This window comes from Peromyscus eremicus, chromosome 3 (genome assembly GCF_949786415.1).
Source record: "Peromyscus eremicus chromosome 3, PerEre_H2_v1, whole genome shotgun sequence".
Classification (NCBI taxonomy): domain Eukaryota; kingdom Metazoa; phylum Chordata; class Mammalia; order Rodentia; family Cricetidae; genus Peromyscus; species Peromyscus eremicus.
In genome coordinates, this window is record NC_081418.1 from 30515671 (window position 1) to 30527673 (window position 12003).

General features: G+C 39.3%; 1 protein-coding gene across 1 annotated transcript in view; it reads right to left on the minus strand.

The window, feature by feature from the left end:
- Positions 1-12003, minus strand: part of Wnt2 (Wnt family member 2) — a 41331-nt gene that overhangs the window by 25490 nt on the left and 3838 nt on the right. The window contains exon 3 of the mRNA XM_059256524.1: positions 7692-7969. Within this exon, the coding sequence (XP_059112507.1) occupies positions 7692-7969 (278 nt within the window). The remainder of the gene's footprint in view (positions 1-7691; positions 7970-12003) is intronic.

Here is a 12003-nt window from a genome sequence, read left to right on the forward strand (position 1 = left end):
TGGGAGAAAACTTCTAAGGACAGCAGCAGCTTTTTGGTGTTCAGCACTAGTACAAAGAACATTTTTAGCTCAATATATATCATTTTTCCTAACATTCTCCAGTGAGTTGCTGTAAGGTTAAAAATCTTACTGATCATACTTTTATGAAACCCTTAAATACTTGACTTTGATAATTTTTAAGTTTTTTACTCAGAGCCTACTTTCTCCATTTAGAATTTAATGTTTTAAACTTCCTTTTATTAAAAAGAACTCTATATATTAGCATTCTATATCACAGAGAAAAATTCTGAATGCTAAAAGAGAGAAAAAGTAGGCTGGGTGGTGGTGGCACATACTTTTGACCCTAGCACTTGGGAGGCAGAGGCAGGAGGATCTCTGTGAGTTCTAGGCCAGCCAGGTCTGCAGAGCTGTTAAACAGAGATACCCTGTCTCAAAAAAACAAAAACAAAAACAAGTGTGTGTGTGTGTGTGTGTGTGTGTGTGTGTGAGAGAGAGAGAGAGAGAGAGAGAGAGAGAGAGAGAGAGAGAATTATAGAAGGATATGCTATACATACATTGTGTAGAAAATTCTATTTATATTTCTTTGCCTAGCCTGCTATCAGAATATAATAAAGAGGCATAATATTCATTAGGTTCTTATTTTATGCCAGACCATGTTACATGTTGTAGAGTAGCTATTTTATTAAATCAACACAAGCATGTAAAGTATATTATTATCCACCCTTTACAGGAGGTCCGGAGGCAGTAGTGAGACGTGCAGGCGGGTAGTATCTGACACCTGGGGTTTCACATTAACTCCTTTCCTAGTCTTCTTGTCCTGGGATTTGTGAAGCCCTGGGTACATGTTCTCCAGATTCAGTGAGTCCTACATTTTTCTACACACAATGTCTGCATCTTTAATTATGTTCTGAAGAGCATTATTTAAACTTCTCTCAATGAGAAGGTATTCTACATCAGCTTTTATGAAAACCAAACAGAAGGAACCACTAAGGTGGCCTCATCAGGTTTCCTTAAAGAATAGAAGTTTTTTTGTTTTGTTTTGTTTTTTTACATTCATGTTGCCAAGCTTACAAACCCTAAATTTTGTTAGACTAATTTTCCAATTAGAAAAAGTCCATCTACTTTATATTATACAAAATACTTGCCCATGATTGATTGGCCTTGCCTTAGAAATTAAATATACGATTTGTTTTAGGTTTAGTACCTGGTAAGTACTTATAAACTGAAGCATTGGAAGACATGTTGGTGCTCCAATTTTAGTTCGTTGTATTGCACAAAGCAGCCAACATATTTCTGGTCCTATCAGTTTTCCTGAGGAAACACACATTAAAAACACATTATTTAATTTCCAGATTGGCTTAGAGCCAAGCGCATTTATTACCAATTAAATGCTTTTGACAGGCCCACATCTCTAAGATAGGAGTTACTGAACACTGAAACAATTTATACCCTTCAACTGTGCATGCACTGGAACCAGGGAAGCAAGGAATGTTTATTAGAAAAGGTGCAATTGGTTAGCTTATGCAAACATTTATTAAGTTCAATAAGGTACTGTGATTTCTTCAGTTCTGTCATCTATTAAAAACAGTGACTGTAGGTGGGCTTAGGAAATATAAGGTGTGGGGTTTGTATTTGTAGGATTTAGCATTCCCATAGACCAACCATACATACAATAATTCTAGTTGACAAATGATGCAGGGCTAAGACACATTCTCTAATAATAGAACTTTCATGGAACTGCAATAACTTTGTTAAGAGTTATCCTCTGTTTGAGAACTTTAACTTTGGTTGGGTTGCGATTCATGTAATAAATAGTGTATCAAATGCGTATTAATTTGGGATTCAATGAGACAGAGGCTGGTGCTTACTCTGACTTTTCAAAACCTGAGTTTTTAGTATTATGAACTAAGGGGATCAGCTGGGAAATGGGGGTTTGCAAACTGAACTTCATGCCCTGTGAAGATGCTGGAGGTTGTTAACGGGAAGGGCAGGAGGAAGAGGAGTGCACACAGTCAGGCTCTGCAGCACAGTTTGGTTTGATTCCTTCCTTGCCCGTTGATATCCCTTACTTTTTAAGAGTAGGATTTCTTTTTCATCATATGCCAGTTCTCTGAAGTCCGATCCACTATTTGTTTATTACCTATTTCAAGTGATATCAGGGGATCTATTTTTTGATATCATTATTAGAACTTAGGTTTTTGTTGTTGTTGTTGTTGTTTTGTTTTGTCTTAAGGTTCTGCTTACCAGTTATACAACACCGATTTTATGTTTACTTTGAAGGCATTTCCTGTGGATGAACTTAAAAGTGTTTGCTGTGTCCCGGCTCTCCAGGGTGCCACTCAAAGGGCCTTAGTGCTCTCCCTTTCCAGTCTTTGCCTGGTACTTGTTTGGGCAGAATGCTGGAGTCCCTCATTGCAGCAGGTCCTCCCCTACAAAATGCAGGGTACCAACGGAACTAGGATGTTCAGATCACTTCAGTTAGTAAATACAGCCAGTTTGTGTCCTGATTCTGACTACTTTATTATACTCCTGTCTCCTCACATGGAAAATGCACTTAATTTTCAGGTTTTCTTGAAATCTGGTGCATATATATGGGCATCTTGTTTTCTAAGGCAATGCTAGTTAGGGAGCCTGTCCAAGGACGTGTTCAAGTCTTAGAGAATCTTGCCTTCTTATTGCCCCAGTCAAGATGACATCTATAGGTAGAATTGCTCACATCACCATAGACAATACTATATTTTATTATTACAAAAATCAATATAAACAGTTACCAAATGCTCCGTTTTATAGTTCATTAATATCAGAGAGCAAACTGTAACATTCCTGACACTGATACTCAAGACTGGCCATAAAATTCAAGGAGCTAGAAGTAGTCTTGCAATTTTCTTAATAAATCTATTTTTAATCATTAATTCAAATATATTATAAAATGTTTTAACTTTCATACCCATTACTCTTTCAAAGTAGACTTAAAAGGAATTGAAAAATACATGAAAATTGAACTAAAGTATTGTGTCTTTCCAGTGACATCCAAATGTCATGGCCCAGTACTTAAGGATCTCTAGGTGTGGCAAAGATACATATGCAGCTTTTGCTCCCATTAAGTCTGTCAGGAGCTTCTCCATGGAACTCTGGTCATTCCTCACCTTTATACCTTACATTCCACCAATCCTGAAGGGCACTTCTCTATGGGAAATCTATCTCTAGCTTGTAGGCTTCGTGTGTGTGTGTGTGTGTGTGTGTGTGTGTGTGTGTGTGTGTGTGTGACATTTATCTCCTCAGTTAACAGATTCTACCCTAGTCTGCCACTTGACACAGCTTGTCTTGTACTTAAATGCCACCATCTCCCTGACTAAAAGTTATTTTTGTGGCCATGCACTTCTTTGTATCCATTTTCTTATCTGACTCAGTACTCCCAAATACGTTTGTCCAGGGAGCTTTGACAAGTTGTCTTTTGAACTAAGTAACACATAGTGCTTTCAGGAAGACATCGTGCTCCCAGACTTGTAGTGTCAGTCATTGAAATTCTGTGAATCTCTCAAATGAGATCAAGTGGCTTAAGCGGAGCTCACAATGACCCATGGTAATGTTTTCAACATTAAGACAACATTTCCCTGTTAAAATGAATTGCTACCTAGGAGTCTTCTTTGTAAAACAACAACAACAACAACAACAACAACCCCCCCCCCAAAAAAAAACAGGTGTCCTTCATTGTGTGGATTTATGTCCAGGTCTTCAATTCTATTCTATCCATCAACGTTTCTGTTTTTATTACCATAAATATTGTAATATTTTATTATAATGTCATGTTGTTTTTATTACTATAACTTTCGTACTACAACTTGAAATCTAGGGTAGTGACAGATACCGAAGGGGTGAGCACAAAGTCTCACCTCTAGCTAAGGAGGTGTTTGCAATTGAGACCTCCTGGGAGAGGGAAAAGTAGTTCTCATCTCTGTAGTAACACTGGCTATATCAAGCACACTCCAGGGAAAGCCTCGTGCTCGGGGAGTAGTGGACACATACAGAATGTCTCTGTGCCTTCTTTTTTGATGTTGTTGGCTTTTTTGTCTTCTATTTGTTTTTGTTCTTTTCAGGGAGAGAAAGAGCACAGTTGGGTGGGTGGGGTGGGGGAGGAGCTGGAGGAGTGGAATTGATGATCAAAATAGATTGTTTGAAAGAATTTTAAAAACAAAAAGATTAAAGAACAGCGAGTAAGCCCATGCTCACTGCAGAAAGTCTGTGAGATGAAGCCACACGAGGGAAAGTGGTATCGTCAAAGCCACCTTTCAAGACAGCAGCTGCTGCCTCCTTTGCTTTTTAATTAAAAAAAAAATAGAAATACTGTTAGTTTTCTAGAAAATTCAGAAGTAGAGACAATATGGAAATATAGACATGTGCCTTTGGGCAGACACAACTGCATTTGAACCCCAAGCCAGGTATCCCACTATCACATGACCCTATATTGCCCCCTTATCTCCTTGTGGGCAATTTCTTACCTGTAATTAGGAATATTCGTGCTACTTTTTATTCCTATTAATATGTAGGAAGACCCTATTATAAAACATTTAAAAAGACTTTATAAATTAGCAAAACTATGCCCGTTTTATTAGTGCATTAAACTGTACAGAAGATAAGCCTGTAGACAGAAAAACTGATTAAGCCCTAAAGAACAGTTCATGTTGGGTTTGGGCCAGCTTCTTTTACCCAAGTTATAAACAACTCTGGCTCCACTAATGGGAAAAGGACTTTTGTTCAGCAGCTCATACATGCCATCGGCCTGAGCTACTTGCTTATACTTATCTTCCCATACTCTGCATATTTCATTTAACATTACATCTGACAAAACCAGTGAGCAAAATCACTGTTATTGCAAGATGAATGCTAAGGTGTGACTGATAGTAAATTCCATGTTCTTTCTGTTTTCATTATAATAAGAGATGGATTTTGGAGAAAATATTTTTATAGAATTCTGTTATGGAAATTCATATTCTTAAAGAAATTTCTGGAGTTGTTAAAGAGCAGTATTTGATTAGATTTAAAGATTATTTTGATTCAGATTCTCTTAAGACAGTTTAATGAACTTGAGATTATTTCTTCTTAGAAAAAGAATGGAATAATTAAAAAGTCCCCTGCAAACTCATGAATGAGGATAAATGGTAGCTCTTGACCAGGTATTGTTTGCTGGTCATTCACTAAAAATGATCTTACTATAACTTGCAAGTCTTCACAGTGTGGCTTCTTCTACCTCACAGCCTGGGGGAGCTGTGGAGGTGGTTTTGAACCAGGTGAACTTACTTCCTAATTCTGTCTGGAACCAGAAAACTAGACTCAATGAAAGACAAACCTCCAGTGAACATGAAAGGAGAAAAAGAATTATAGAGTCTTTTGAAAATGGTTAGAATGAATAACGCAGACTTAGACGGTATTACAGAAGAGAAACACGTGAGGGTGCTCTAACCAGCTGTCATAATAAATTAATTAAACTGTAGTTATTGGGGGGAAATTGAGGTCTTACATGGATGGCAGTGTTGAATTGTGACAGCATTGGCTAAACAGATATGTCTTGGAACCGATGACTTTTCTTTCAAATAAAATATATTACTCCCCCCGCCCGACCCCTTACTCTCAATTTTAAAAGTAGATGGTGTTCATATCAGACAATTTGGAAAGCACTAAAAAGCAACAGAGTAAAAAACCTGGACTGATGTTCCTGTGAGTCCTGGGAGGCTGGGGTTTCTAGACTGGGCTTGTTGGAAACTTAGCTCAGGAGGACTGCCTTCAAACACGAACCCAGCCTGTTCTCATTTTGATTCCACAGACCTTCTGTTTTGAAGAAGGGGGAGTTAGTACTGGGGGCCTAATGACCGCAAGAAGAGAATTAGAGACGCATGTTTATCTCAATACATTTACTCTCATTAAAGTTCATATTCACTGACATCATGCATCTCCCTGAAAAAGTCTGCCCACCCACCATTAATTAAAGCCACATTTTAAAAAGTCAGTGTGTGCACTTTTATTCCAATCAAAAGTAGCCTCCTAAGTTTTGTGGAGTAGGCAGGAGAATATCTGAGGCCTGACAGCGGTTCACCTCTTTGCAGTGAGCAATCATGTGATTTACATTAAAACACTTGTTTATGTAGGACCTAGTATGTAATAGCTAAGATCTATTGTTTTGAAGATTAGAGCTATTCAGTGTCTAATGACCTGTTATAAAAACTTCACATATATTGTAATAAGTTGACACTCTTTTGGGTACAATGTTGAGTCATAGAGCCTATCTTTCCAAATAGAGGAGTCTAGTGAAAATACCCCCATTCAAATCATTAAGCAGTGCACTCCTATCAAAGACACCACACTTTATAACTTACATATGCTCTATCGATGTCAAAACAAAGGTCAGCATAGATTATTTTTATCTAAATCATTGCACAAACAGTACTTACCAATTTGGGATTACACAACCATAGTTTATAGTCTTGGCAGTGGCCACCAGAAGTTCACAATTTCACGCAAATAGAGAATGTTAATGTTTAAGTTCAAAAAAGGTACTATTTGTGAACAGCTCAGGTCACACTCATCCTATTCATGTGCCAAATAAGGGTCCCTCTTCTTCTGCTTCTTTTAAATGAGATTTGTTCCTTGCAGGAGCATAGTAAGAGGATTACATCCAAACCAATCTGGAGTCTTTTTCTATGCTTCTTCATATCACTCCCTTCTCCACATCTTTCAATTTTTTGCTTACCTTTTTTTTTTTTTTTAACAAATTAATATCAGGTATATCTGATGTTTTATAGACAAAAGACAAATTATAGCTATTTCTTCTGGCAATTATATTATCTTATAGTGATTCAGACCAAATATTTGATTATCTCGCCCAGTTTCTGCTTTCTGTCCAAAGGCACCAATGACAATACTCTGGTTCTCTTGTGACTCTGGCCAAGCTGCCACCTAAACAGTCCTACCTGATTAATGCATTGACCATAGGCATTGAAGCAGTTTAATACCAGGTTGAAGTACCTTGGCCTAGTAGTTAATCTGAGTTCTTGTCCTGACCTCTGACCAACTCTTGGTGAGAACCTTGGGGACTTCAGCTTCCTTACACACCAAATGGGTGTTTGAAGGGGATTGCAGACCAGAGTCCAATGGACTGGGAGGTTCATCAGGATGAAAGGATAAGGATGTTTCTTTGGTTCTCTTATTCAACCAGTAACATAAAAAGGGAGGGGGCCATTATAGCTAGCGCTGGTTCTGGCTTCAAAAAGAGAGTACCCCTGTATTCAGGAGAAGCCAACCCACCATGCTTGGTGAATTGCTTTCATGAACTATCTAGAAGATGCTCTGGGTATTGATACACCATACAAGTATTCAATGTGCTATTGCGATTCGGGATGAAGAACTATCTGGCAGATGATACCTCCTGCCTGGACTCCACACTATCCAGAGGGATCATAAAATACTTGACTCACTAAACTGCTCCAAGCAATGGAGTGGACTCCTTGAACTCAGCTGTGGGAAGGAGGTGGGGTATGGGTGGGGATGTCTCAGCCCAGTTGGTGGCACTCTTTAGAACAAGTGGCCCTGGGCTGGGGGGTCAGTGGAAAACCGTGTCTACGCTGCATTTAGTCAACTCTAGGAAATCTGAGGACAAGGCCACAGGGCCCTCAAGTGAGCAGGAGAGCAGATCATACCTTCCTTCCAGCTCTGTTGTTGTGAAGATTCATCAGGGCTCTGGCATCCTTCCCTTTTCTCTCCTTGGCGTCTACAAAGGCACGGGCGAACTTGATCCCATAGTCAATGTTGTCGCTGCAGCCACCCCAGTCGAAGGTGCCTTTGCTGTCCTTGGCACTTCCTTTCTTCTTGGGGTCACAGGAACAGGATTTTAGTTCTCCTTGGCTACAGGCCCTGGTGATGGCAAATACAACTCCAGCTGAGGAGATGGCGTAAACAAAGGCAGATTCCCGACTACCTGCAACAAAAATGCTTTTCTTAAAAGTGGTCAGAGAGCCTCTCTTGAAGTGTCCCGCATTGCTATCATATGGTAAGCTGCTGGGCATTTCATCTCCTATGGTGTTCAAGGGTTCTTTTCTAGATCCCAGGCTATTTCTTTAATGTGAATCACTTACACTTAATGTAGGATTTGGTCCATTTAAATATCTAATGTCCAACTCTCCTTAACTACAGAGTAGAAAAGATAAAAGATGAACTTGCTCCTGGTTTCAGCAAATCACATTCACCCCAAACGCTGGACGTCCCAGAAGAGTACAACTGGCATGAGTCATCTTAGTTTCTCCATCTATAAAACAGTCTGAATTCTACAGCCCTATCATTCATTCCATTGTATGCTTTAGAAGTCATGATATCACAGCTTGGAAAAAAGCTGTTAAGACAGACACTTGTCTATAGTCTTGGCTACTCCAGAGGCTGGGGTGGAAGACTGCTTGAACCCAAGAGTTGGAGGCCAGAGCAAACAAACACCCTCCCAAATCTCTAGGCATTTCTGAAGACACTAAGGCAATTCTAACTTACAGACAGTGCAACACTGAAATCAAGAAAATCTTGGGGCTAGAGTAGGAAGAGAATTCAGTCAGCCACCAGCCCCTGGCATTAACACTGGAGAGCTGGCTTGCCATCAACTCTCACAAGTAATTGGAAGATTGTTGAAGGTGATATGCAATATCCTTGGGTTATATACTGTGTCTAACTACTAAGGTGATTTCCCTTTCTTCTGGAACACCTGCACTAATCATTGGTATCGGGTCAGAGACAGTGAAAAGCTTTTCCTTTGGTTTTTCTGGAAAGAAACAAATTTACCGCCTATAATTAGACTTGGGCAAGAACTCTTTGGGGGCTTTTGTAGACTTGTTCTTTATTAGAGAGCAGCCTACTTTCACTTACAGGCTGAGAGGTACATATTTCAGTGCAATAACTACATTAAATTATTTTTAATAATCTGTAGTAACTCATAACACAGTGTTGTGGTACAGTGACAGATATAAGGCTCTTTGGGGTCTGTGTGCACCTCATTTTTCAAGTGGAACTGTATTTCATTGTTATTAGCATAGCTTTTTATTAATGGTTGCTGCAGCAAATATATTAACAATCAAAATAGAAGCTGGACAAGCTAATGCCAATGTAAGGCAGAAAGCAGAGAACCATTCAGTGATTCAATCTGTCAAGACTAGTGTGACTTTTTGAACCACACAGCTGGGAGAACAGACTACTTTTTCGCATTGAAACCTTACTTGTTTCCACGTGTCACTCTGTGCTACAGCCTCCTGTGCATCCCTTGCAAAATTTGCATTGATAATCTCATTATTAAAAACCAGGAACACATATCTACACCATAGTAAATGGCACTTACCTCGGCCTTTAAGAATATCTCCCTCCAAAACTCTAACCATCTAAAAGGGAACCAGTTATTTCCAGGGATAATCACTTAGATGAGTATTTGTCAAAGGTAGCAAGCTGTGCTCTAGAGAGAGAACTGTGGGCTCCTAGGAACTGCTTCAAAAGTCCCTGCTTATGCTCTACAGCTCACACAGCTGAAGAAAAATTGAGAGGTGCTGACTAATACGGCTTAATTTTGTCTACGGGCTTTTAGATAAATAACATTTATTTTTATAGTTTTGAAAAATTCCTTGCTGATAGTTGTTTGTTTGTTTTTTGCTCTTCGAGACAGGGTTTCTCAGTGTAGTTTTGGTGCCTGTCTTGGATCTCGCTCTGTAGACCAGGCTGGCCTCAAACTCACAGAGATCTGCCTGGCTCTGCCTCCTGAGTGCTGGGATTAAAGGCGTGCGCCACCACTGCCTGGCATCATTGAAAATCTAGTTTGGAATTTGGAACCCAGTGTCCATATTTACAGATATCATATGTGGGAAATAACCATACATGATTAATGTATTTACCACTAATCTTATAATTTGAGCAAGACATTTTGTAAGTGAGGAAAAGCATTGAAGATGTGGATCATATAGCATGTTAGGAACTCACAGTATTTTAAAAGCACTAGAGAGGTTTTTGAGGCACAAAATTCATCCTCATGCGACTGCTGAACAATCACATTAACTTGTTGACTTGACCAAAAAATAGTCATTTTCTATAATTCAAAAACAATTTCTGAAAAAAATCATCTTTATAAATATTTGTTGTTAGTCAAACATACTCCTTAATGTCTAGATATTACCATATGACTTTTTGTTTTACCCCCAGATGTCGTGGGACATGTAGATATGAACTTAAGATGTTTTCAGTTAAGTGTTTTAGATGATTCACTACAACGCTATGTGTGAAATAGTAGCACATTTTGAGATCTGGCTTCCTAACAAAACAAAGTTTGATCACGGGGTTCTTAGAGAAACTCGTTCTCCTTCAGCTCATCACAACTGAAATACGATCCTGATCTAAATGGTGATATGGATGCTTCCTGGTGTGTTACTGTTGAAGCTGCTCTCATTTGAGGATTGAGAGCCAATGCCAACTAGGCAGGCAGGCAGGGTTTGTTTGGGTTCGGAGGCGAAACACCGAGCTAGAGTTTCTTGAGGGTCATGGGTTGTCCAACTCTTAAAAAATGCTTTCTTTTATCCTTACTTTACTTTTCTTACATTCTGTTGTCTTTTCCTCTTGTAACTTACAAGGATGAACCCTGATCACCTGTTGTTTTTTAAGCCTACTCTAGAATTTCAGAGATATCTACTTAAAAGACTGTATTTGGGGTTTTCACTACTGGTAAAAGAGTAAATTCCAAATGTTCTTAACACACACCTTTAATCCCAGCACTCGGGAGGCAGAGGCAGGCAGATGTCTCTGAGTTCAAGGCCAGCCTGGGCTACAGAGTGAGTTCCAGGAAAGGTACAAAGTTACACAGAGAAACTCTGTCTCGAAAAACAAAAACAAAACAAAACAAAACAAAAGTCATTCTGTTTTACTCTTGGTCTCTAGGGTGCACAAGGCAATTGTTCTCCACTTCTGAATTACCATGGGGGATTTTAGTAGCAATAATGATGTCCCTACAGTGATGTTAGCCTTCGTCTTCCCTGATCGATCGCCTAAAGGCACATTTAGGTTTCTAACAGAGAGTTCTTCACAACTGTACATTGAAATGTCCCTCTAAGTAATTAACTGTAAGAGGTCTATGGATTACTTCATTGGAGTTTCATGATTATTTCCAGGATAAGCTGCTGTAGGCCAAATTCAGCCCTCCACAAACCAATACAAAATCATCACTGACAGTTGAAGGGAGCTGTCTGGGAAGAAGTTGGCCTTCTGTGAAGAGTGGAAAGAAATGATGTGCTGTGAGGATTTTAAGTTTTTAGCACCTTGGCAAAGTGCTCCGCATCATCTCTAGGAAGTCCCAATTGGAAACCTTTATTTACCTGGGGCCATAGGCCAAGTCAATTCGTTCAGTTTTCTCCATTAAATCTCTTCCCTCTCAGTGACTGCAAAGTGTTCTATGAAACAATCCCCAGCTTGGCAGAGATGCCATCTTTTGGATCATTTGTTGAAGCTGTTTCCTTTCAGGTCAGTGTCATGGCTCAGCAAGAAAAGCCTCAGTTGACCCTCTGGAATGCACAGTGGGAAGAGAGACCCCAATCCTGAAACTTGTCTCCCCACCTTCACATGCCTCCACCCCTGGCCAGTAATAATACATTTCAAAATTCTAAATTGCTTCCTTTCGCTTGTGGTTTAAAGGCTGTTTTTATTTTCACCCCTCCATAAGCAAAGGACTTAATGGACCTACAAGTTATCACTGTATAAATGGGAATTTCCTCTAATTTAAAACCACTGGAAACTCTTGATCTATTTTAATCAGGGAAAACCTACAAACAATACACCCTGTGATGACTTGTGATGGATATTTGCAAATTCCCTTTGACAAGGTCCAGCACTAATTGATTTACTGGTGAACTAATCTAGGTGAAGTCTTAAAATTCCATGAGGCTGACATTTGCTATTATCCTTTCAAAAATTTGCGATGTCATCTCGAAACTCTAAAAGGAATGC